This window comes from Acinonyx jubatus, chromosome B3, assembly GCF_027475565.1.
Source record: "Acinonyx jubatus isolate Ajub_Pintada_27869175 chromosome B3, VMU_Ajub_asm_v1.0, whole genome shotgun sequence".
In the NCBI taxonomy this organism is placed as follows: Eukaryota; Metazoa; Chordata; class Mammalia; order Carnivora; family Felidae; genus Acinonyx; species Acinonyx jubatus.
Genome location: NC_069386.1, coordinates 96393745 through 96419716, shown reverse-complemented (window position 1 = coordinate 96419716; position 25972 = coordinate 96393745). Strand labels below are relative to the sequence as shown.

General features: G+C 37.2%; 1 protein-coding gene across 3 annotated transcripts in view; it reads right to left on the bottom strand.

Moving 5' to 3' along the window:
- Nucleotides 1–25972, bottom strand: part of ATL1 (atlastin GTPase 1) — an 82246-nt gene that overhangs the window by 1079 nt on the left and 55195 nt on the right. For 2 of the 3 annotated variants that reach the window (XM_027065685.2, XM_027065683.2), the window contains 7 exons: nucleotides 13167–13259; nucleotides 11993–12131; nucleotides 7105–7232; nucleotides 5967–6023; nucleotides 4819–4890; nucleotides 3069–3500; nucleotides 2349–2363 (listed from right to left, as the gene is read on the bottom strand). In XM_027065685.2, coding sequence (XP_026921486.1) covers nucleotides 2349–2363; nucleotides 3069–3500; nucleotides 4819–4890; nucleotides 5967–6023; nucleotides 7105–7232; nucleotides 11993–12131; nucleotides 13167–13259 — 936 coding nt within the window. The remainder of the gene's footprint in view (nucleotides 1–2348; nucleotides 2364–3068; nucleotides 3501–4818; nucleotides 4891–5966; nucleotides 6024–7104; nucleotides 7233–11992; nucleotides 12132–13166; nucleotides 13260–25972) is intronic. The other variant, XM_027065684.2, reaches the window with a different exon arrangement.

The following is a 25972-nucleotide window of genomic DNA, read 5'->3' as shown; positions in this document are numbered from 1 at the left end:
GGATTGATCTTTGTGGAAAATGTTTTATTCTCAGACTGCATTTCCTTTTACCTTGCACACCTTTTGGAGCAGAGCTTCCTAAACACTGTGCTCCAGTTGAGGAATGTGCTGGGAACTCATATTGTGCATATTATCGGTTTTGGAGGAATTAGAGGAGCTCATAACCTCTGACTGCCAATAGATGCTTTATTATACACAGGTAGGTCACTTGCTCTCTGGGCTTCCTTACAGGTTTTTCAGAATGGGGCCATTTTTATTTTCCATTATTTCCTGATACGGTCATGTAAATAAGCACATGTTGCCCTCCCCTTGCCACTGGGATCCTTCAGTTAAACATGCTCTTTTGCCTTGTTTCCCTTACTTGGTTTATATCTTACAAAACGTTTTTCAGAAGCATTACCTCAGAAAGCCTTTGCTCATTAAAACTGTGATTGTTCTTTGTGTCAACAGTGTTTGAATCATAGGAATTTTTACATACTGCTTTACATAAGTGTCCATAAATATTTTTGTCCTTTTTCCCCCTCAGCAAATGTCTAAGATTCATTCCCCCCTCGCACTTTCACATATTGAACACCCAGTTAAAATCAACTTACTGATGTAATTCTGGTCTGTAAAGAATCTGAATATTTTTAATACGTATTTTTAATATTCATTTCTTTTTGAGAGAGAGGGTGAGGAGGGGAGAGAGATAGAGAGAGAGACAGAATCTGAAGCAGGCTCCAGGCTCTGAGCTGTCAGCACAGAGCCCAACACGGGGCTCAAACCCACAAACCGGTGAGATCATGACCTGGGCCGAAGATGGACGCTTAACCGAATGAGCCACCCAGGCAACCCTTGAGTCTGAATATTTTTTTTTTAATTTTTTTTTTCAACGTTTATTTGTTTTTGGGACAGAGAGAGACAGAGCATGAACGGGGGAGGGGCAGAGAGAGAGGGAGACACAGAATCGGAAACAGGCTCCAGACTCTGAGCCATCAGCCCAGAGCCTGACGCGGGGCTCGAACTCACGGACCGCGAGATCGTGACCTGGCTGAAGTCGGACGCTTAACCGACTGCGCCACCCAGGCGCCCAGAGTCTGAATATTTTTAAAAGCTGGGTAAAAGCTTGATATCCTCTAAATAGTAACCAATGCCCAGGAAATTCCATTATTATTATTATTTTTTAATCTTTTTGAAGTTTCTATGGCTGTTTTCTTAAGTCTAAGTAATACCATCATCAGTTTTATGAATGCATATGGGTATAAATGCATAAATGGTGTTGCCCTAGATCTATCATATTAGATTCTAACATTCAATTTAATCCCTGTTCTCTTAAAAGCTTAGATTGCTTTTATTTTTTAATGAATTTGTTTTACTGAATTTTATATAAAATGATTCTTTATTGACCTGTATTAAATGTGTCATTGATATTAATTAGAGGACATACTTCAGTTACATGTAACAGCAGCAACTGAGGAAAGAATTATGTGCTATCTCTCATTAAGATCAGTTTTGCTTCCTGAAGATAATGACCAGAATAACTCCACAGAGATCGTTTTTCTTATGTAACAAATGATTCCTTCCTGCAAGCTCAGATTTTTTCCTCAGACACAGAGTTTTGCCCATGTGCAGGTGATATGAACAACTTACAGGTCCTGTCTGAGGTATGCTAAGAAAGTTACACTGCACACTGGCCCGGAACCTGCTTACAGTGGTAAAGGTAACGGTCACTCAAAAGCCAAAATTAAAAACAACTTCTAAAGGTTGTAGTTCCATTTAAATACTCTCTACTAATTAAGTTTCCTCAAGATTCGTAACTGTATTTTGTTGCACTCCCAGGACAACAAAATACACAATGTTGTAACTGCAGAATTTGGAGATTTGGGGCGGGGGGGGGGGCACCTGGGCGGTTCAGTTGGTTGAGCACCCAATCCTTGATTTCAGTTCAGGTCATGATCTCACAGTTCATGAGAGCCAGCCCCGTGGTATCAGGCTCCGTGCTGACAGCATGGAGCCTGCTTAGGATTCTCTCTCCCTCTCTCTCTACCCCTCCTTCACTCCCTCACACGTCTGTGTGTGCACATGCTCTCTCTCTAATAAACATTTAAAAAATTCTTTCAAAATTTTCTACACATTCAGGAAACAAAACAACACATGATATTCCTGATCAAATCACATAAGATGTCTGGAATAGATTATTTAAAACCGTGTTAAAAATTCATAGTTAAAATTGTGAATCTTAGAACACAGCAGTTGTCACCAGAGATTTTCTAATCTATATTGAGATATCCATTAATGGCTAGTTTACAAAATAAGAACATAGTAATTTTTATAAATATATAGCTCTTAATTAAAAAAATTCAACTTACCTCATTTGTACTTCCCTGTGGCAAAGGCAGTTTAAAAGGGAAAAAAGAAAAGTATATATCCTGCTTCATTAATAGCATTATGATAATTCAACTCTTTACAATATTTATGAGCATTTAAGAACAAATACTCCTGCAAATATTTTTAGTTCAGATTATATATTTTATCTGAATTTTTTGACGAACCCAATTCTATATTCCTCATAGGGCTCAGCATCATATTCTAGGAGGTCCTTGGAATTGACCTCAAATAGCCCCTCTTCACTCTTCTGAGGTTGAGGAGCTATTTGAGACCGTGTCAGAGGATCCATTCATTCTTTACCCACAGTGCAACCATTAGTTTATTTTAGCTAGATTCTTCAAAGGCACATGGTAAATTCATTAGTTACAATTCTAAAGAGTGTATGTAAGTATAAATGCTGGAATAATTGTAGCTATTACTACCTGCAGAACATTTACTTTTAGGACAAAAAGTAAAAAACCACTGCCTAATCCATGGATATTTGAAAATACTGAAGTGCTGACTGGGAAACAGTTGAGTGGGACTTCACATATTGTATTACAGTTTGTATCTGGCCATCCTGACCGATTTTAAAGCCCATGAAGACTGGGGCCCAAGTCATTTTCACCTGTTTATTTCCAACATCTTACATTGTGTCTGGTAAACAGATGGCATTCAAAAATGTGCCGAAATTAGTTGAAAAGGATGAAATGTATTCCTACCTGGTCCCACAAGGCTGCAGCCACCTGGTCTATTACAGCCCCCAACTCTCGGTATTCTCCAGAGTACCGGATGTATGCCCAGGTACACAGGGTGATAAGAGTCAGTCCCATTATCATATTGCATAGGCTAGCTATGATGTCCAAGCCAATGAATCCAGTCACACCAGCAATCACGTAAGTGATAAAGATGACGACAAACAGTGTGGCTGGGGTACGAGCTGCATGGAAGATATTTTTGCTATCGTTGTGCTTGATATACTGTATGTAAAGTTCATCTATTTCACTCTCCAGCTGTTGCAGGTAACGCCGGCTAAATTCCTCCCCACCCATCTTCTTCACCCCTCGGAATAGCTTCACAGATTCTTCCTTAAGCTCCAAATGTTTGGTCTGTAGGTCATTAGGTGCCAGAAATGGTTTGTCGCCACCACAAATCTGTATCAGATAGAGAAGTGCCATTTATGCAATGCAGAGTAAAATTCACAACTGTGTCAAAATCTTCCACTTAGCTAGGTGAATTTGTTAGAACACGGAAGGAGTCTACTTTTATGTTTTGTCAACCCACATTTGCACCCTCCATTATCAGGCATCACTGTAAGTGGGACCGGTACTTTATAGGTGACTTATATAAAGCCATTCTTAATTTTTATTCTCTTTTTCACCTGGGAAAGAATATCCAAGACTTAATCCAAGTTCCTCAAGATGAAAACGCATGATACAAAGTGAATTGCAAACTGAGTTCATTCACAGAATGAATCCAAATTCAAATAAACTACTTATATACAAGTTCTTCTAGGAAATTTATTCTAACTACAGTGAAGTATTTTTAACCAATGAGATTTAGCTTAAAACAATGAGTAGTGCTATAAAACTCTAAAGTAAAATTATGAAAAACATGTTCTTTGGCAGTTTTACTGATTTTGTTTGAATGGAGCCCTTTCAGTATTTTCTTCAAGAGACAAATGAAAGCATATTAAATGTTCTTGGACCACATTTGCAGTTTTTTCAAAAGTTACAAGGGAAATCTCAGTTACCCATACCTTTCACTTTGGTTTTTTGAGATTTAACTACATAAAGCATACTAAGTACATACTCTAAGTACCGTTTAGGTATGGTGTGAACACTATTCCATCTGTATTTCTCTTGACTCTTAAGACTCCAGCAACTTTGGATGTAATCTTTATCATAGAACATTTTCAGAGGGAAAAAACCTATCCAATTAGTAGGTATATACAGTAATTATTCAATGCACCCAAATTCGGAATGTTAAAAAGAGGAAATATAGTATGTAGAAATATTGGCCCTTGAGGCTTAATTTCTTTTTTTTCCTAACAGGTTTTTATAGTTAAGATAGAAATACTAGAATTGTTGCAAGAAGGGAAGTGTAGTGGAGATGGTAGCACATTATATTAGTCACTAGAACTTACAAATAGTGGGAAGAAATGGCCAAAAAAAAAAAAAAAAAAAAAGAATAAGAAAAGTGTCTCTAATATAGAGAGAACACATCTAAAATATGTTTTAACACTATGTTTTGTAAAAAGTGTTTTAACACTATGCCTACATAGTGTTCCTTTCCTAAAAAATACTTTAGGAATATAATAAATAGAAATGTGATAAACATAGGCTGAGAAAGCAGAAGTTAAAACCACTTCTTTGGAGACAGTATAACTTGGAAGAAAAAAAAAAGAATGATCTCATGGAAGAAATACTGATTTTATTTAAAACATAATTTAAAATATTATTTAATTCTTACCTCTTCCATCTTTTTGTTGTATGTATCCTTGGCAGTTGCTACGGCCGCTAAATTGTTAGCTTCTGCTGTGGCCTTTGGACAAAGTACAAAATAGGATGTAAAATGGAATTCATATTAAACTCTCACAGGCAATTCTCATTTCTGAGTATCATGTGCAAGAAATGTACAAGAACACAAGGTCATGAGATAATTTGAAAGTACTGAAGTATTTCCACTACATTTTTAAAAACCGGTAAAATTAAAATTTCAAAATACATAAAACACAGAAATTTACTCAGTAAGTCACAGTTCTAAAACTGAATTTTCATTTGGAAGAATTTTCTTCTTAAAAAATATTTTTAACCCTCTCATCAAATGTGGGGGGGAAATTTATAAACCCAAACACATGGGAAATAATATACAGTGCATTTTATCTGTACTAATATATATATAAATATGTCTTAAGTTTAAAGATTGATACTGATAGAACAATGGATCACTGACAAAAAGGAACTACTAACAACTTCATTTTTTTTTAATAAAGAAAAAGCTAATTTCTCCTAACTTAAATGTTTATTTATAGAGACCACTTGTTTAAAAACCTGGACCTGCTTTTCTACTTGTTAACATGTGTGAATCTAAACCACAGTATGAGTCTATTTTCCAAACTAATTTTGTATAAAGAGAATGAGAACTCTTTGGTCTAAAGTGTATGTTGGGGTGCCTGGGTGGCTCAGTCAGTTAAGCATCTGACTCTTGGTTTCGGCTCAGGTCATGACCTCACAGTTTCATGACTTTGAGCCCCTTTGGGCTCTGTGCTGGCAGTGTGGAGCCTGTTAGGATTCTCTCTCTCCCCCTCTCTCTGCCCACCCCCACCCCAACTTGCAGTCTGTCTCTCTCAAAATAAATAAACTTAAAAAAAAAAAAGTGTTTGTATAGTCAGCACAAGTGAAGCTCCTCTATGTGTATACAACACTGTTTAGCTGAACACACAAACAGTAGTTAACAGAAAAATAACCTTCCAATAAATCATTCCACCATGTTTATTTGGCAATTACTGATGGCTGGATTGGAGCTTATCTTTAGCTTAGCATAGCCTACAGCTAAGGAAAGCTTAGCTTTAATAACAAGTATTTTAAAAAATGTCACGCCTCTTGATGAATAAATACCTGTAACATGGATTTGGGATGTGGTAATTCTTCACCTTGATAGATCTTTATATAAGCCTAAAAAAATGAAAAGAAAAAGAGAGACTCATGTTCAAGTAATTCCATTCACTATTTCTCAAACTCTGTGAAATTGTACTCGAAGGTCTAAAGTCTTGACAGTTTGGGGAACTATTATCTTTCTCATGTGTTAATTCCCCCTTTCTTAGTCCCTGTTCCCTTTTCCTGAAGTGGCCCTTTCATCCAACTCTACTTGGCCAATCCTACCCTTCTTAAAGACTTAAGTCACTGCCCCCTTCTTTAAAACCTTCTCAGATCCCTCTGCTAGGAGTAACCTTTCTTTTTCATTTACTCACAGAAATTTGTACCTGCTGCTGTCGTCAGCTTTATGGAATATCTGATTTCTGTAAGGGTCCTTAATCTCCTACTAACTTCTAAGCTCTTCCATAGTGTTATGCACAATAAGAATTCAAATTTTAGATAGATAAATAACATCTCATTAATTGCTAAGAGTGATGAAGGTAAATAATCACACAGGAGATATGTGAAGTATTTTTAATGACAAAAATGTGAATTTTAAAAATAGTTTAGTCCTTGGAGCATCACTCCACAAATGAGATTGATTACTGAAATTCCCCAATAAGTACGTGGTTGGTTAAAAAAAAAAAAAGTGTAGTATTCGGTGCTACCTGAGCTAAAAAATAAACACAAATTTAAAGTTATTCCACTTTACATCGGCCCGTGGTGCAGAGACAGGAAATGTGGAGGAATTTTCTCTAGTAGAAAGGTAAAGGATAGCCCCTTTGGAAGAATCTTCAGAATGAAGGTAAAATTCAGCATAGGTCATGACTGAGGACTATATGTTATGGACCTCGAGAAACACCTCCTCCCCCCACAAAAAACAGACTTTACCAACTCTCATATTTATATTTCAAAATATATTTCTCTCAAGATAAAGTTAACACTAAGAGTTTTAAAATTTTAATTTCAGAAAGCAAGCTACTCTTGGGAGTCTAATGATTTTTTCTCATTTTTATAGATTCCTCCTAGGTTTGCACCTATATTACAGAGTCTATACTTTTTTGTTTGTTTCAAGTAGGAACTGCATTCCAAAACAATGCTCTAGAAATGAGAGTCATACCTTGAAGTACTCCACCAGACCTCGGCAGGTGATTTTGTTCCCATTGATCTCTTTAATATCTAGGCTCTCAGGACTAAGTAGCCAAGGAATGAGTATTTTCAAGTTTTTGATGAATTCATCATCTATTTCTACAAGTAAAAGCACATTCATCATTATTTTAAAAATCCAATCCAAGTCCTCCAAGGCATACAATAAATAAAACATTCTTGATTTTGTCTACTTCTTCCCCAGTGATAAAGCCATCACTCACTTTGCCATCATCTAAGCAATTCCCAAAACCCACTTTTCTTGGATGAGTGACCCTCCTTGCCTAAACTGCTGTTCTTTATTTCAATTACATATTTATCTTCCACCCATAAAGTAGCTTTCTTGATGTTAAACATTAAATATTTTACATCCCATTCACATAACCACATTTCATGTATTCTGATGAGTTTGTTGGTGGTTTTATGTATACAGACTCATAAATGGGAAAAAGGCCAGATACTCACTGGTTTATAAGATGTATTCCTGCCAGAAAATGTATGCAAAAATTGCTCTGTTTTTAGTGTGCCCACCTTATGAAAAGTGTACAGAACTGAATAAGGTCTGTTAACTAGTACTCAAGTTCAGAAAGGCAGTGATGGTGATGCGACATTTGGTGATGAAATTCGCCCATACAAAATAACATGGCAAGAAAAGGCCATGGAGGCAAATCAGGATGTCTGAGTTGTTCACCTATCATGTTTAGGACAACTGATGACACATAATCCATGTTACGGCATTAGGTTCAAGCTTAACATTACGTATTTAGCAAAGTAACATAGAAAATACATATTCAGAGAAGTCTTTTGAACATAGTGATAATTTCTAAATCATTTCAAAAGATATAGAAAAATACACCTACATAAAAAGCAAGATATGTCCAGAGATTTGATATCTAAGTAAATGTAATAACTGCCTACAATTTTTAAAAATCTGAATTTAAGCAGAATCACTGAGCTTTCAGGCTTTGGGACTGGGGATTTCTGAGGTCTTAATAATAAAGATTCAAACCATGTGGTTGTGTTTGCATTTTCCTTGCATGTTACTACAACCCCACTATATAGTGAAATACTAGTTTACATAAGAATTCATGCTTTTCTTCTCTTGCTTGCTGCCTTTACGAGATGCATGAGCATACTGTTGGAAATCCTTCAGACTTCTTTTATTTCAGGTTTTGTATACCTTTGAAATTGTAGTGCCCAATCTTTTATGAGTACTTGCATAGGTGTTTATTCAAATGTATTTTGCTGTTGCATTGTACCAATTCTTACTCATAATTTTGCTTTGTATTATATATAGATTTATTCAAATGTATTTATTCAGTTATTATTGCGGTTTGCTTTTCAGGTACCAATATTCACTAACAATACTGGTGTCTGTATTATGTTACCACATGCATCTGTATTCACTGATACCAGTAGGTTTTCTTCTCTGCTTATCACCTTGGTTTTTTTGTTGTTTTTTTTTTTTAGCATTTGTAAAATATTCCTATATATCTAGAATGTATGAATTCTTCCCGAATTTCTGTATGAAACAACCTTTCTCATTTTAAAATGACTTTAAAATCACTTCTAACACATGTACTTAAATTCCACTCCCCACCCACTCCCTTATAAAATTGGAATGAAATAAGATACACCTGTATCTCATGCACCAGCAGGTGTGGTAATTATCATTAAAGCAGCCAGCATATAACCACATATTTGGATTAAAAATGCGTTCTGAAGATGGCATTGGCCATATTCTTTGTTCTCACTGAGACCAATACCAGATATCCCAATTCTGGATTCAGATAACACAAACCAAAGGTTCACAACATACGCAGTGGTGAGCTCTTGCTAACACTATCAGTTCAACATAGTACACACATGACCCAGAATATCGGCAGCCCAGTTCAGGTCAATTTACAGAGGTGTGCTAATTAGCTCTGACCCACTCCAAGTATTCAAACAAATACGTGTGGGGAGACCGTTACTGGGGATGCTGTTCTGTCTTTACCATTCCGTCAATAATCTTTGCCACCGGAGTAAAACTCTGCCAGGAATTCAGGGGCTAGGCCAAAGTGGTTATCTGCCACAACTGGGGACATGATAAGATGCTGTAAAAGAACTCTGCGGGGCAGATGCACTGGTGTGGCACTGCTGTGTAAATCAACCAAGAAAGAGATCTCAGGATTACCTGACTGACAATTCATTAGTAACAGCTTCTTAAAAAACCATTACCTTGCAATAGTGTTTGGCTACGCTTCCTGAACTCTAACTGAAGCTGCTACTAAGAATGCATCTCCACAATTTATGATGTGGTTTGCCTGGCCATTCTACATGTGGTACCATAACCCAGAGGAAGCTCAAAAAAACAAAAACAAAAACAAAACAAAAAAGTAACTCCTTGTTAATTGAAAGGTTAGACTGACTACGTCAAGAGAGGTATTCGGTGGGCACTTGGAAAGAACTGTCTGAATGCAGCAGGAATGAACCTGATCCTTTTGATTTCCTATGTGGAAAGCCACTAAATTAATAGCAGCTAAATTTAATCATAGTATCATAAATTTCACATAACAGAGGAAATGGTAAGATAACATTTTCAGTAGTGAGGGACCATGAATAGTAATTATAACAATTATTACTGCTGATAATGAACTAGAAAGTACTTCTGTAAGTTTATGAAAGAGTATGTGGGAACTATCATCAGAGAACAATTTTTGCACAACTGTTTATTTAGAGACGTTTCTTCCGTAGAGGAAGAAAGTGGTTATTCAGATGCCAGCCTTCTGGAGAGCAGCATAGCCAGTGGACAAGACATCCCAGATAGAACTCACATCGAATTACAAGATTCAGGATGGGATGGAAAAGCAATGTAGATAGCTGACTTTCAAAACTACCTAAGGAGAGACTGAGGCTAAGAAGAACATTTTGGCACACAGACAGATTCAGCAGGCGTCCTAGAAAGCCTCATCAAAATGCAATTTTGATGGGCACCTGAAGCTGCTTTTCATTTTTTTTTTCTCTCAGGCTAGCCACTTTGGTAAACTCATAATTTTGGGGTACCTGTAAAACAATTGTGTAGGTTAGTACATATTTAGACATATATGTACAATTTGATGAGAAACAAATCTGCTTAAAAAAGTGGGGTTCGTGGGGCGCCCGGGTGGCTCGGTCGGTTAGGTGTCCGACTTGACTTTGGCTCAGGTCATGACTTCACAGTTCACGAGTTCAAGCCCCATATCGGGCTCTGTGCTGGCAGTGCACAGCCTGCTGGGGATTCTCTTTCTGCCTCTCTCTTTGCCCCTCCCCTGCTCACGCTGTCTCTGTCTCTCTGAAAATAAACTTTAAAAAGGGGGATGGGGGTTCTATACCTGTGTGTGTTGTCTTCAACTCTCTCCCTGAGCTCTTTCATTGCAAAATCTATCAGTTAATTTAAGAACTGTGGCTGTACACTGCACGAATGGAACATGCCAGAGTACTTTTTTGTCCCAATAAAGGACTGTTGTTGAAGGCCTGCCCCTCCCCTGCCTGTTTACGACTCCCCAACTCCAGAGAAGAAAGAGGGGCCTTGTGGGAGCCCACCCTTTATGTAATTTATTCAAAACACAGTGACGGCATTAGGTAAGTGCACAGTATCAAGAGGTCTGTGTGCTCATTACTGGGTTGGAATTCGTAAGTGACAGGGACAAGTGACATGATAGGATCCTGGAATCCCTCCATTAATATGTGCCTGGTGCTATCTGTTCTGTTATATAAAGATAATTTAAAACATGTACAGAAATACTGCTGATGAAATGTGAGATTCTATTTATGATACTGTCATAGTTAAATATAAGGTATCTGACTACAAATGCCATGGAAACGGGGAAAAAAAAATAGGTTTGCTTTTCAAACCTGCCAGTTCTGTAAAAGTGAATACATGTTATGTTGTCCCTTTTTAAGATTAATTTTGAAGCCCTTTGAGAACAGTTGTGCTGAAAAGCTTGTTAATGTCACTGTTGCACCAACCCTGACATGATGAAGAAAGGCCACAGGAAATTAAGCAAATATCTGAACTCAGTGGGGTGTGTATTCAGTGCGAGCCTTACAAGTAAATAAGTCAGAAATGTTTTTGTATGAATTACAAAGCAAATATCTAAAGACCTGGTGATATCTATTAGGGACTATTAAATTCTATTTCTTCAGACCCCTTCCACCCACCCCACCCCTGTTTTTTAAACAAGTTGAGATTTTTTGGAATCTTAAAATGTTAGGAATGCCTCTCTGTTTGACAGATAATCACATACTATTAGAATATACTATTTCAAAAACACTCTAGTGCTTCTGAATTTTTCAGCAACTGGTCCTCATCCAGAAGAGGATTTCACTTTTAGTGAGGGTTTTAATAGTTTATAATTAAATTCCTTAGTAGCACTTTTAAAGAGCTTGAGTTCAGAACTACACAATGTTTCTTTCAATCTTTAATTCTATAACTTATCATAATATTCTATAACGTATAATACAGCATTCCAATAACATAGACATCTATTTTTCTCCTCTAATGCAAATAAGGCAAATTAAACAGGAAGACATTAAGGAGCATTTCTCAATGTACAGACGTAAGTAGAAACCTCTGCAAAAAGGGCAGAGTCGCTGCCTCCCAGGTGAATGCAAGACTTTGCCTGTTTTCTCCATGTACGTATTTAGTACCCATGGAATCCTACAGTTCCCCAAGAAGGTGCTCCAGCACCAGACCAGGATTCCCAGTTCTCCTGACATTTTTTAGTCATCAGCCTCACACAAGTGGATAACCTAAATCAGCAGCTGTAAGCCCAGTAGATAAAATGACAATTTTACAACCAGACTAAGTAATGTAAGTATATATTCATTAAAAAACACACCTTTCAGTTTTCCATCAAAGTTTGGATTGGTAGCTACTTTTAAGCCAGGATGAGGTAGCAGAAAACAGGAAATTTTGGTGAAACAGGAATGGATGTGTTTTCGAACATTCTGTAGTTCTTCATGCTGGTTCCCTGAGACCTGCAGTAAATCATTCTAAAGTTTAAACTACTTGCAACATAAATTGAACTCCAAAGAATTCTGTAGCATCTTATATTTGCTATGTCTGTCTGGTCCCACAATGATAAAAATGACAATATATAAGCTGATAAAGAAAGAATAAAGTCTTGGGTGAACAGCCATATCTCCATATAGCATATATATGCCATTATTATTACAATTAACAAATGCTTACTCTTATGCTAACTCAGGTGGGCCTTCCCATTTTTTACTACAAATTAGTGGGGTTTTATTCTAGCTAGTTCTTATAAATTCCAATTTTAATTCAAAGTACTCACAGGAGACATGAATGGATCATAAGATATTCCTACCTTCTTTTCAGGAGATACTCAAGACAACCTCTTGTCACTTAGTAGGTATACATTAAAATTCTAGAAAGGCGTCTGAATAGGTGGGTATTTATAAGCTAAATTGCCCCTGTTTTTTCAAATGTATTTGACAGTTAATAGTACGACCACCCTAAAAGCAGTTATAAGCCAAAAAGGACTTTTTCTCAGCGGGTATTTGTTGTCATCTGTGTTCAATATAAACAGTTGATTCAATATTGCACTATCCTGATACAGAAAATAGAGAACCCTCTAATTTCACTTTCTCTGAACTATTTGCTAATAGTTCTCTGAACTATTTGCTAATGTTCTAAGACTGACTTTGGGGATTTCAAAATTATATATTTCTGTTAGACTGTTTTAAACCTCAATGAAAACAGATATTTGTACTGTCAGCCTTGAACTGATTTAATTATTCAAATTAAAAGATTTATCTTTAGGAATCAGTCATTGTTTTGTAGATATCTACAAAAGAATTCTTTATCTGTATCACAATTACTTATAATATTTAAAACTGTAACTCTGAAAGCATTGTATTAAATATCAATCTTAGTAGAGACACTAGAAGCCTAAGACTGTATCTACTAAATGTCCATTCTGAAACTCATTCAACAGAAATAATTCTAGATTACTACTGGTGAAGTTTCATTCACCTAAATTTCTAACAAACCTTGAGGCGTTTTTCCAAGAATTTGGAGCCGCCTTCGGCTCCGTATGAAAATTCGTATGGGAAACTCCAATCCCGAACAAGAAATATCAGACTCTGAGAAACAAGAAGAAGAAGAAAGGATTGATAAGAGGACTTTAAATTGCCTTCCTCTGCTTCCTATGGAAACCAATAAAGTGCTACTGTTACTACCATATGAGTAGTGTCCTACAACGCACTATGGAATTAGAACAGCAAACATAAAACCTTTGAAAGTTTCCAAGCAATCTCTCCCCCATGAGATCACCCTTCCTGTTCCCACTAAGTGTAAACAGAAAGCTGCCTCCAAACTGATTGTAGTGACATAGAACCATTCAGCCGGTTTGAGGGCACCTCTGTCTCCCATCTCTTGTGGGGGGTGGGGCGCATTCTTCTTGGCAATTTGGGGACAGCTCTTTATGAAGACTCAAGTGTTGTTTGAGGAAAGTTTTATCTCTTTAAATATTTTTCCCCTACTACTTCTGTCCCATTCTCTTTTTCAGGGGCTCTCAGTTTACATACAGGGTATGCAGATGGATGGGAATCCAGGTTTTGAGAGGCCCAAAGCTTATTCAGTCTGTTGGGGGGAGGAGGGCTCAATACAAAAAAGAATACATAATTAGGCTTGATAGTGAATATTTATTTAGAATCAGAAAAATAACAAATTACAAATACAAAAAAGCTGACAAAAACACAAGCACACACACACAAATCCTGAAAAATAATTAACGTACCTTGTTAATAGATTTTTCCCTACTGTTTTTGGCTGCAAATGATTTGATTGCTTCATCTTCAATGATTATGAAATAATTTCTGTTAAAAAGCTAATTCAGTCTGTCCTCTAACAAGGCCATCTTTTATTATAAAAAAATAGTACTGAAAGTTTAGAAATGTCTCTGCTTCACAACTTATTTGTAATGCCGTGTACATTTTTCCTCATCTGTGAAATAGGGGTAATAATGGAATCCATCTCCCAGGACTACTAAATGAGATATGTATTAGGCATTTGGAACAGTGCTGTGTTAGCGATCTGATTTTTATTTTAATGGCCACATATTTTAGGAAATTGATAGGCCATAGTTTATTTTGCCGGTCTCCCAGATGTCTTCCAGTTTTTCTACTAAGAAATGCATTGAAAAAATCCTTGAAGCTGCATATTTGTTCATATCCAGGAAGATTTTATCAGAGACTGTGTTTCCAAAATTAGAACAATCATTAGCATCATTTGAAAGGCTTTTAAAAGCACAAAATTCTTGGGCCCCACCCCAGACCACTTGGAACAAAAGTAATTGTAGCTTTCCTTTAAGTGCCTATCATATGGCAACCACAATATCAGGAATTATGCGCATATTTCATGCATTCCTGCAACAGCTAAGAGATAGGTTATAATTTGTGACTCTTTTCACAAGAGATACATAAAAATCACCTCCACCTGACATTAAGTGACTTGGCCAAAGGCACACAGAGATAGAACAGGTTAAACTTGGGTTACTTCAAAACCTTGTTGTACTGCCTCAACAGTAAGTATAAAACATGCACTGTAGTTTACAATCTGAGGTCTGATAAAATCATGCTTTTATAAGTTAGATTAAGAGATACTCTTCAGGGCACCTGGGTAGGCTCAGTCAGTTAAGCGTCCAACTCTTGATTTCAGCTCAGGTCATGATCTCAGGGTTCGTGAGTTCAAGCCCCACCCGGGGCTCTGTGCTGGCACTGCAGAGCCTGCCTGAGATTCTCACTCTCTCCCTCTCTCTCTCAAAATAAACAAACTTAAAAAAAGATGCTTCAAATTTTAGTTTTAGTAAAAATGCAGGAAATTGAGAAAAAATAATTTTTATGAAATTAGCTATCTTTAAATGATCTTTCTAAAAGTTTGTATCTTCTGAGTTTTTAACTGAATTTTTAATCTTGCTTATTAAAATTTGTTGACCTGTCTCTTAATTCTCTTTTAACCGATGGGTTCTTCCTCCTTACTTTATCTGTTAAAGAACCTAGGAATTTAACCATAAATTCTATATGACCATGTAGAGTTTCCCACAACGTGGACCCTGCATATTCACCGGCAGTTCAACATGCTCTTTTTTCTTCTGGATTTCTGCAAATTGGCAGCTGGAGACGGAGCCTTGATCTCAGGTTTTATTTCTTTGGCAGAGTGCTCTTCCATCAGGAGGCACATAGTTTATGATTATCTCTCCTTTGGTGAAATTATGTCATCTTTGCTTATCTGAAGTTCATTCTTCAGTAGCTTTCTCATTAAGGGCTCATGAGAACAATATTCTTTGCATTCTTACATCTTGATAAGTTTGTGATCCGTTTTAACAGTTGTGCTTTTCTATTTGAAAGTCAATTTTGCTGGATATAAAATCCTTGGCTCACATCTCCTGTCCTGAAACCAGGGACACTTCTCAGTTTGAGTTATGGATAGTCTTGTTTCACAAAGTGGAAACTCTCCTTTCTTTTTTTCATTTTGGGGATTCTTGTGGGGAAGGAGACATTTTTGTGGAGAGGAGAGTTTAAAAATACTTCTGGGGCCCCTGGCTGGCTCAGTCAGTGAGCATGTGACTCCCGATTTCAAAGTTGAGTTTGAGCCCACTTAGGGTATAGACATTACTTAAAAATAAAATATTTTAATGGGTTGCCTGGGTGGCTCAGTCAATTAAGCACCTAACTCTTGATTTCAGCTCAGGTAGTGATCCCAGGGTCATGGGATCGAGCCCCACATTGGGCTTGGAGCCTGCTTGAGATTCTCTCTCTCTTCCTTTGCCCCTCTTTCCTGTTCACTTGCTCTCTCTCTAAAATAAAATTAAATTAAAAAATTAAAATTTTTTTAAAAATAAAAATACCCCTAACCATGATCTTTAAACTGTCTGTAACAGATGCCCATTTTTCTCAAAATGAAATACAGTAATTTGTATTCAGAATATTTCTACCTAAACATGTATTTTGAAAATAGAGATTAGCTAGGAAGCAACTTTTACAAAATAGAGCTTCATAACCCAGGATCAATGAAGTCAAGTATGTGGATTTGGCTATATTTTGCATTTTTCTTGGGAAATTTTAGTTTCATTTTTTGGTCTGTTTCACTGGCCATCTCCCTAAGTCAATATAATGAGGACCATGTGTAGAATAGGATCAAATATGAAGTCTTATTTTCTCAAATCAGGAATCTATTACCTGTCTATAGTATTAAATTCGTAAGTTCCATGCCTAATGCTCCCATCCAGTGATGTCCTGGTAAACTGACTCTCCAAATGACTTGATTTTGTAGCATTTGGCCATTTCTGTGGTGTAAATATGGTGTAAATATGCCCAACATGGCTGATTTTAAGCTATTAGCAGTTTAATAGTCGGCTTATATCATTCCTGAATATTTACTAATTAGTTCGCATGAAGTGATATAAGCTAGCTATAGATACCTACCAGCCCCATCCCCAGGAAAAGACTAGCTGTTCTAGAACCATGTAGTCAGTAAATACCTGAACTGGTTTTTAAGCATGTAATCAACACATTTCAGGTCCAGTTTCACTTTCAGAGAACAATGAAACAAGGTTTAGAACTTGTTTTAAACCCATCAAACTAACAAGTCACTTCAACAGCCCACTGAAAGCCAACCAATCAGTGAAAGCTTCATACTTAATGGAAGAATCACTCCAGAAAATTCACTGAGGCTGATGTGCATCCATTTCTCCCCTCTATAGCCAACACAAAACATGCTTCTGTATTCAACAATGACAAATATTCTAAAACTGACATCAACCTGTTCTTGCCTCTGGAAACCACGCAACTCCAAAACACACTCCTAAACCCTATGTATAATCATTAGTTGACTTTGCTCAGTGAGACTAAGCCTCACCAGCATACCTCTTTTACTTAATAAAGCAATAAATTCAGCTTTGGCTTTTGTACCAGATTTGAGTGATGGTGTCATCCTTTGACAGTTCTGGAAGTCTCGCTGAGACAATTTTGAATACTCTCACTTGGCAGAAGTCTCTGATACCCTCAGACTAACAGGTGCATTCTCCTTGTCCCTTGTTTCAAAATTCCATTTGTCCTTCAAATTTACTGCCAGGTGAATGTGTCTCAACAATGGTCTTACTTAGAGTTCTGATTTGTTTCACTGAGCTTCTTGTTGCTGATTAATTTGTTATTCTAGGATTTTTGTTATAAAGACACACTAGGTCTTCATATAAGGTCATCAGTTCAAAGTCTTTGTATAGGGCAATTCAACCTTCAGTTCTGGAAGTGAACTCATTTTATAATTAGACCTAATTTTTGTATAAGGTTATTAGAACTTTTGGCTTGGAGGTATACGATTTAGTAAATATTTTTGTTATTAATATCTTTATGCTTTTGCTGCTTGCTTTGCCTTCTTGCTTGGCAATTCATACAAAGCCCTCGTATCGTGTATTTTTGCTTGAATTGTCTTGTGTTGCTGAATGTATAGGGAAGTGCTTCAGAAAGAACAGAGGCACAGACTTCATAAGTCTCCAAACCAATCAAGATGCCCCAAGGACAAATGGTTGGAGGTCTGTTAAACTGGCAACCAATTTACACAAAAGTAATTAGTCAAACTTGGCCTTGGGAGTCCTACAAAACTTTTAAGAGGACACTCTTGATCTTGTAATTGTGAGTCACTCTTCTTAGCCCATAATACAGGATCAGTGGCTATCAGATGACTGATCGTACAGCACCATATTGACCTCTGCTTGCTTGAGGAACCAAGCTGCTTTTCTTTTTTTATTTTTATTTTTTTAATTTTTTTTTCAACGTTTTTAATTTATTTTTGGGACAGAGAGAGACAGAGCATGAACGGGGGAGGAGCAGAGAGAGAGGGTGACACAGAATCGGAAACAGGCTCCAGGCTCCGAGCCATCAGCCCAGAGCCTGACGCAGGGCTCGAACTCACGGACCGCAAGATCGTGACCTGGCTGAAGTCGGACGCTTAACCGACTGCGCCACCCAGGCGCCCCATCTTTTTTTAATGTTTATTTATTTTTGAGAGAGACAGAGACAGAATGCAAGTGGGTTAGGGGCAGAGAGAGAGGGAGACACAGAGTCCGAACGAGGCTCCAGGCTCTGAGCTGTCAGCACAGAGCCTGACGCGGGGCTCGAACTCACAAGCTGTGAGATCATGACCTGAGCCAAAGTTGGACGCTCAACCAACTGAGCCACCCAGCCGCCCCTCCAAGCTGCTTTTCAAAGCACACACTTTTGACCAACCTGTTACAGGTTTGTATATATGAAAGCTAGGCCCTCTTCCTAGAAAAACCTCTGCTTTCTATTTGTATTGCACTATAATCCTAATTGTTGCAATTATAAATGACCTTTTAAAAAAATTCAGAGTAACAGGGGTCATTATGGTGATCTTTGTACATGTCAAAATAAATAACTAATACAGTTAAGAAGAGTTCTATAAAATTAAGACATAAAATCTCTCTTAATAACTCATTAATTCACTTCTTTAATTAGTAAACTGAGATCTCAAAATGCTGATTCCAAATAGCATCTCTCAATTTGACTCTTTTACCTTCTGAAACTTACCCTCCTTGTATCTCTTTCAGTTTTATCTTCACCACTCACTGCACCCCTTCAATTCCTTCTGCTCCCTCCCCTGACCTCCTAACTGATTTCCTAGAAAAGGACTGGCCACACTGCCCCAAACAACTTCAAATTGCTAGACCAGAAGGCTGTTCTACAGATAGCTGAATTTAAATCCTGGTCTAGAGCTGAGTTTAAAGAATTTTTTTTAACCCAAGAAGGCATAAATTTGCTGTGTAATTCAGGATTTTGTTTGATACTTACTGACCCAAACTATCAGTTCTGTTCCAACTAGTTCACTTAATTTTTAGTCTCTCGGATGGGGGAAAAATGGTGAAAAGCAATAGGGTAAGAAAGACTAGGAGAACATCTAAGCAAACCAGCTCTTCAAAATAATAATAATAATAATAATAATAATAATAATAATAATAATAAATTAAAACATTTTAACAGCCTTTAGAGGGCAAGAAAAATAGATAAAACATCCCTTAACACCATTTCAGAAGGCTTTCTCTCAGTGATTAATTGGTCAAAGATTCAAAATTGCAAACAAAATAAAGATCAATCATAAAAAACTTAAATAGACTTCAGGAAATTTTCAATCTTTTTGGTACCTGAAGTAAAGGTACTGAATAGCTGAAGTAAAGGAAACCTTGTCTGCTCTTTTTTAAATGGGCTCAGACATAGAATACAGGAATCTGAAGAAAAAAACTTGAAAGAAAAATCATCAATCTAGAAATCTCCAATATATGGCTGACTTTTCAGAGGGGCTTGAATAGTTAACAGGGTAGAAATTAAAACAAATTTGGGGCCCTCCACATGAAAAACAAGACCAAAAATATCCTTTGTTCTCTATGAATCAGGAATTGATCAACAGAGACACCTATAGGTAGAGCAAGCAAAAAATCCACTTGAAGAATGAATTTCCCTTCTTGGCTAAAAATACAGTTGTGGATGACTCCAAAAGTAACCGCAGAATCTCTCTGAGCAAAAATCACCAAGGACATAGGCAGAAAAATTGGTGACAAATCTATGAGTCTAGATTAATATCTTCCAAATTACATAAATCTTTCTTTTTTAGGTATATAAGAAATTAGGCCATCCAAGTTATTAAATTACAACCTGGCAAACATCAATGGCTTTAATGGCCCATCCCTTGATCCAGCAGCCAAGGCTTCCCTTGCTTCAGAGCAGCTGCTCTAACTTCAGAGCACCTTGTCTAACTACTTGAACTACATCTAACCACTAACTGTCTGACTACTTGAAGCATCTTCAGACTGTACTAGGATCACCTTTAAATCTGATGGTACCACATACAATCACTACTCCAAACTGAAAACATCAAATATTTTTCTGTTAGTCTTAACTAATGAAATATGTTACTTTACTCTTTTTATATTACCACCCAGCAATTAATACTTTCAATTCAGAATCTCTACTACCCTTACCCACCAAAAGAAAATTTCATGATTGTTGTTTCTGCAGTTCAAGAAGGGGCCATGCATATACAAATACTTTGGACACTCTCATACCAGCGTATGACTTAATATTTATGTATCTTATCTTAAAATGTAAAGAGGTAATACTAGGATGGACATGTAATAGTCACACAAGAACTTGAAATCAGGTCTTTCAATTCTGAGTCCCATGGATTATATTCAAACTATACACAATCCCAAATATGTATACAGCACCATAATTAGCAAACATTAATTGAACATCTGCTGTATGAAGTTAGATGTACTAGACTAAAAAGAAAACAAGGAAACTACAATAGTTCATGCTCCTAAGGTATTTATAATTTAGGAAGATGTGCACATTCAAATATAAGACTACACGATATAGCTCAATAAGTACGAGGATTATGAGGGGGAAGAGAGGCAATAAAGGATGGTGGAACTATCAGGGTGTTGAGCCTGTGGCCTACCTTGGTTGAAGACCAGCTCTGCAACTTAAAGATATTATGTGACCAGGGGCGCCTGGCTGGTTCAGTCAGGTAAGTGTCCAACTCTTGATTTTGGCTCAGGTCATGATCTCACATTTCCCTGAGTTCGAACCTTGCGTCAGGCTCTGAGCTGATGGCACAGAGGCTAGGTGGGATTCTCCCCCTCTCTCTTTCCCTGCTTGTGCTTACTCTGTCTCTCTCAAAATAATGAACTTAAAAAAATAATAAATCCTTTAAAAAAAACAGATATGATGTGCCCAGGGACAAGTTTCTTAACTACTCTATGCTTCAGTGTTCCTTCATCAGTTAAAAAAGAGAAAGAGTAAAGAAACAACATTACTTATTTTTATATAACTATAATGAATATAATCTGACTTATGTAAGAAACATACTTGGCACAGCGCCTGGCACAACATAAATGCTCAATAAACTATTACTATTTTATACAGATCTTCTACATAGTTCATGTACCTAAATGTGGACACTGGGAGAAGCCTGGTGCATATCACTGACCTAATTCTTTGTAGCCAGGTGAATATTTATTCTGAATCATACAGCTCTCAGATCACCTAAATTGCTCTCTAGACAGAACATGGGATAAGGTGGCTTTCTCAGAAAGCTATCCTTTTTCTCGGCCCTACCATCGTATCTTTTTCTTTAATTTACAGCCCATATAGGCACAAACAGCCTCTCATTTTCTCAGTGAAGTCATGCATTTCTCTGGTATGACTTGGCAATTATAGTCATCATAGATATTTGACCAAGAATAGTTTGTTTTAAAGTGGCTGAAATCACTATCAAAGAATTTATTCTGTAGATGAACATTTTTAATTTTTAATTATTATTTTTATTTTTTTAAGTTTATTTTTTTGACAAAGTTTGAGAGAAAGAGAAAGAGAGAGAGAGAGAGAGAGAGAGAGAGAGAGTGTGTGTGTGTGTGTGTGTGTGTGTGTGAGTTGGGGAGGGGCAAAGAGAGAGAGGGAGAATGAGAGTCCCAAGCAGGCACCACTCTGTCAGCATGGAGCCTGACACAGGGCTAGATCTCATGAACCCTAGATCACCACCTGAGCTGAAATCAAGAGTCATATGCTTAACTGACTGAGCCACTCAGGCACCCCAAACATTTTTATACATGTATTTTTTTATGTTTGTTTGTTTATCTATTTATTTATTTATGAGAGAAAGAGAGAGAGAGAGAGAGAGGGAGAGAGTAAGCGAGCACACATGTACTCTTGGGGTGCCTGGGTGGCTCAGTCGGTTAAGCATCCAACTCTTTATTTTGACTCAAGTCATGATCTCATGTTTCATGGAATCAAGCCCCACATCAGGCTTTGTGCTGACAGCATGGAGCCTGCTTGGGATTCTCTCTATCCCCCTCTTCCCCACTCCCACCCCTCTCCCACTCACTCCTGCTCTCTCAAATTACATAAATAAACTTAAAACAAAGTCAGATGCTTAACCAACTGAGCCACCCAGGAGCCCCTGAACATTTTTAAATCACAGGAATAAAGGGTCCTTAAATATAATTAAGTAAAATATTACTAATTTTCCATATGTAGGCCCAATTTGAATGAGAAATTGTGAGAAACAGGTTTATCCTAATATAGCAATATATTATTATATGCTTCCTCTACTATTGTTTTCCATCAACATTCAGTTTAACCATAAAAGTGGCATGGACTGATCTAATAATTACATCTCTACCAAAGGAAACATGAAAAGTTGAGTTTCACTTTTTCTCACAAAGAGGATTCAAATCTTTTTTTTCCCTCCAGCTTTACTGAACTATAACTGACATATTACATTGTGTATGTTTAAGGTCTACAACATAATGATGTGACACACGTATACATTGTGAAATGGTTACCACTATAAGGTTAGTTAACATATTCATCACCTCATGTACTTATCGTGTGTGTGTGTGTGTGTGTGTGTGTATCTATTTCTAAGGCCCTTAAGGGCCATTAAGCATATGAAATGATTAATTAAAAATGCTATGGGAGAGGGGCTCTGGGTGGCTCAGCCGGTTAAGCGTCCAACATCAGCTCAGTCATGATCTCGCGGTTTGTGAGTTTGAGACCCGCTTTGGGCTCTGTGCTGACAGCTCAGAGCCTGGAGCCTGCTTCAGATTCTGTGTCTCCCTCTCTCTCTGCCCATTCCCTGCTCACACACTCTGTCTCTCTCAAAAATAAATACACATTGAAAAAAAATTTTTAAATGCTATGGGAGAAAACTGGGGTGAATTAACTAATCTAAAAGGTGAAGTACTTAACACCGAGGAGGTGAAAGAGCAGAGATTAAAGGTAAGTGGTCCTAAAATATATGCTCAGGAATAAAATAAAGCTTCTAAGAGAAGGGAACTAAAGTTTGTATGCAGGAAGTTTTTTTTAGGGTTTATCCTTATTTTCCTATTACAGGTAAACCTTAATCTACTACCAACTTGTACATTAAAATGTACACAGAAATGGCACCCCACCTCTCTGCTACCAGAACCTCCCCTACCAGAGATGCCTCTGCCAGGACGTGCCCAGTTGTTAATTCAATCTTCAAATGCCATGTCTTGTCATGGGTTATACTTCCTGAGTGTGCTAACTAGTGTAAAGCTGGCCCACACAGGCTCACAAGGAGCAGTTGTTCAAGTCTGAGAAATTTTACAAGTCAGTTGACATCATGTTGGCAGCTTGAAATCAGCCATGGTAAAGGTATTCATACCAGAAATCAGCAAGTGCTTTAAATCAGAACCACCTCCTCCCTCCTCACCAGCCAGTTGTATACATTTACCAGCACACCACTTGGCTAAACTTTACACTTCAATATTGCTTTTAAACTGAATTCACTGCGCTTTTAGTTCTCTGCTTAAAAACAGTTTTTAAATACCACAGATATTTTGTTTTCTTGATATAAACTGGCTTTTCATTTAAGAATCAAATGAATCTGGGGTGTCTGGGTGGCTCAGTCGGTTGAGCATCCGACTTCAGCTCAGGTCATGATCTCATAGTCTGTGAGTTTGATCCCCGTGTCGGGCTCTGTGACGACAGCTCAGAGCCTGGAGCCTGCTTTGGATTCTGTGTCTCCCTCTCTCTCTGCCCCTCCCCCCTCTCATGCTCTGTCTCTGAAAAATGGATAAACCTTTAAAAAAAAAAAAGGATCAAATGAATCTGTTAATGCAGCTATTTGCTTCATTGCCTAATTACCCTTACTTTTCCAGCCTGTGATCTATCTTGCTCATTATTTACAATTTCACTGCTTCAGACGTAAGAATTCCTCTATTTTGAATTTATTAAATTTAGTTTGAGTACAAATTACTATGATTTAAATTTCATTACCTCTCACCTTGCCTTCTTGGGCAGTGTTTAAAATTTCTCCACACTTTTATCCAAATAAATAAACCTGCTCTCTCCTGAGATAGAAGAAGAGGATGGAAGTGATAACCTTCTAAAAAAAAGCTTGATGGGGGCACCTCGGCAGCTCAGTCAGTTAAGTGTCTGACTTCGGCCTGGGTCATGATCTCACCATTTGTGAGTTTGAGCCCCGTGTCATTGGACTCTATGCTGACAGTTCAGAGGCTGGAGCCTGCTTCAGATTCTATGTCTCCCTCTCTCTCTGCCCTTCACCTACTCATGCTCTCTTTCAAAAATAAACATTAAAAAATAAAATAAAAAGTAAAAAAATCTTGATGAATTAATTGAACTTTCATTTAAAAATTATACCACATCAGAACTTTTTCTCTTGAAACTTTTTCTAAGGTAAATGTGAATTATTTTGTAGGTAGTAAAGCTCATTAACATTGGTCTTAATGGTGTTTTTTTTTTTAATGTGAATTATTTGCTGATACCTTAAAAATTCTGAGACCTGAATATATTTGCATATTATTTTTAAATTTCATGATGTGTAGTATTTTTTGTTTTGAATTTGGTTGCTTTCATTTTAAATATTATTAAGTATCTTTGGAAGCCACTTTTGCTACTTAATGACTTTCTCATTTCAATTTCAGATACATAGATTTACAAGTACAAACTTGTTTAGAAGTCATTGTTGACTCTTTCAGTCAAAACTTTTTTCACTGACATTTCAAAATGCCTTCAGTTTACCAACAAGTGCTAAAACTTTTTCCATTGTTTTCATTATTATTTCTTTTACCAAAAGCAGTATCTCTCCCTATCTACCTACCTATCTATCTATCTATCTATCTATCTATCTATCTATCTAATCAGAGCACCAGTTGGTCCCTCTTGGTTTTAATGTATCTTAAAAAGCATAAGAAGTAGTAACATTTCGGGCACCTGGGTGGCTCAGTCGGTTAATCTCCCGACTTTGGCTCAGGTCATGATCTCATGGTTTGTGGGTTTGAGCCCTGTGTTGGGCTCTGTGCTGACAGCTCAGAACCTGGAGCCTGCTTCAGATTCTGTTGTTTCCCTCCCTCTCTGCCCCTCCCCTGCTTGCTCTCTGTCTCTCTCTCTCTCAAAAATAAACAAACATTAAAAACTTTTTTAAAAAGTAGTAACATTTGCTGGTTAAGACTTAAAAATCCTTTCCAGAATTTGCAATGGAGTTCCTACCCTATGCCAATGGATCCAGAGAGTAAAAAGTTCAGAGAAAAACCTAAGCTAATAGCCCAATTACTATAGAATACTTCACTTATCAACCTGACAAATTATTATTTTTTAAAGTTAACAGACACTAGTAGGTATTGTAAACAAAACAGAGGATTGTAAGCAGGGACTGTTTTTATTCTACCTGAACTCCTGTCGGCACCCTCTTCCCTCATGTGAACATGGTTCTTCTCTCTCTCTCTCTCTCTTTGTGGGATTGTGGGTGATCGTCTCCCATGCTTAGATGCTTGGTCTCAGGCTATGGTGTTTGGCAGAAATCAGTGATTTTCCAGAATGTTAGAAGGTGCCCACAATGGGCACTAGTTTATTTTTTGTTACTTCAAAGCACCTACGGACAGTCCTTTGCTTTTCCATACAAGAGTTAGCTTAGGAATAATTTGCTTCATTCTAGGTCATTGGATAGGTTCCTTGTTGAAGGTGCACAAAAAGAAAAAGATTCCATTGACCCAATGGATAGTAGTGATTCTGTGAGTGATAGTGAAAGTCGTTCTACCCAATAACACTCCTGTCTTTTGTCTCCCTCACAACAAAGGTTTTCAAAGGTAAGTGCTGGTTAATTTTTCTTTGTATTTTGTACTTTATTATTTTGTATTATAGCATTGTAATCATTTTTATATGAATATTTTTGGGTTGTGAAATGAATCATCTGAGTTTCCATTATCTCTTATGAGGAAATTCGCATTGATATACCGGTG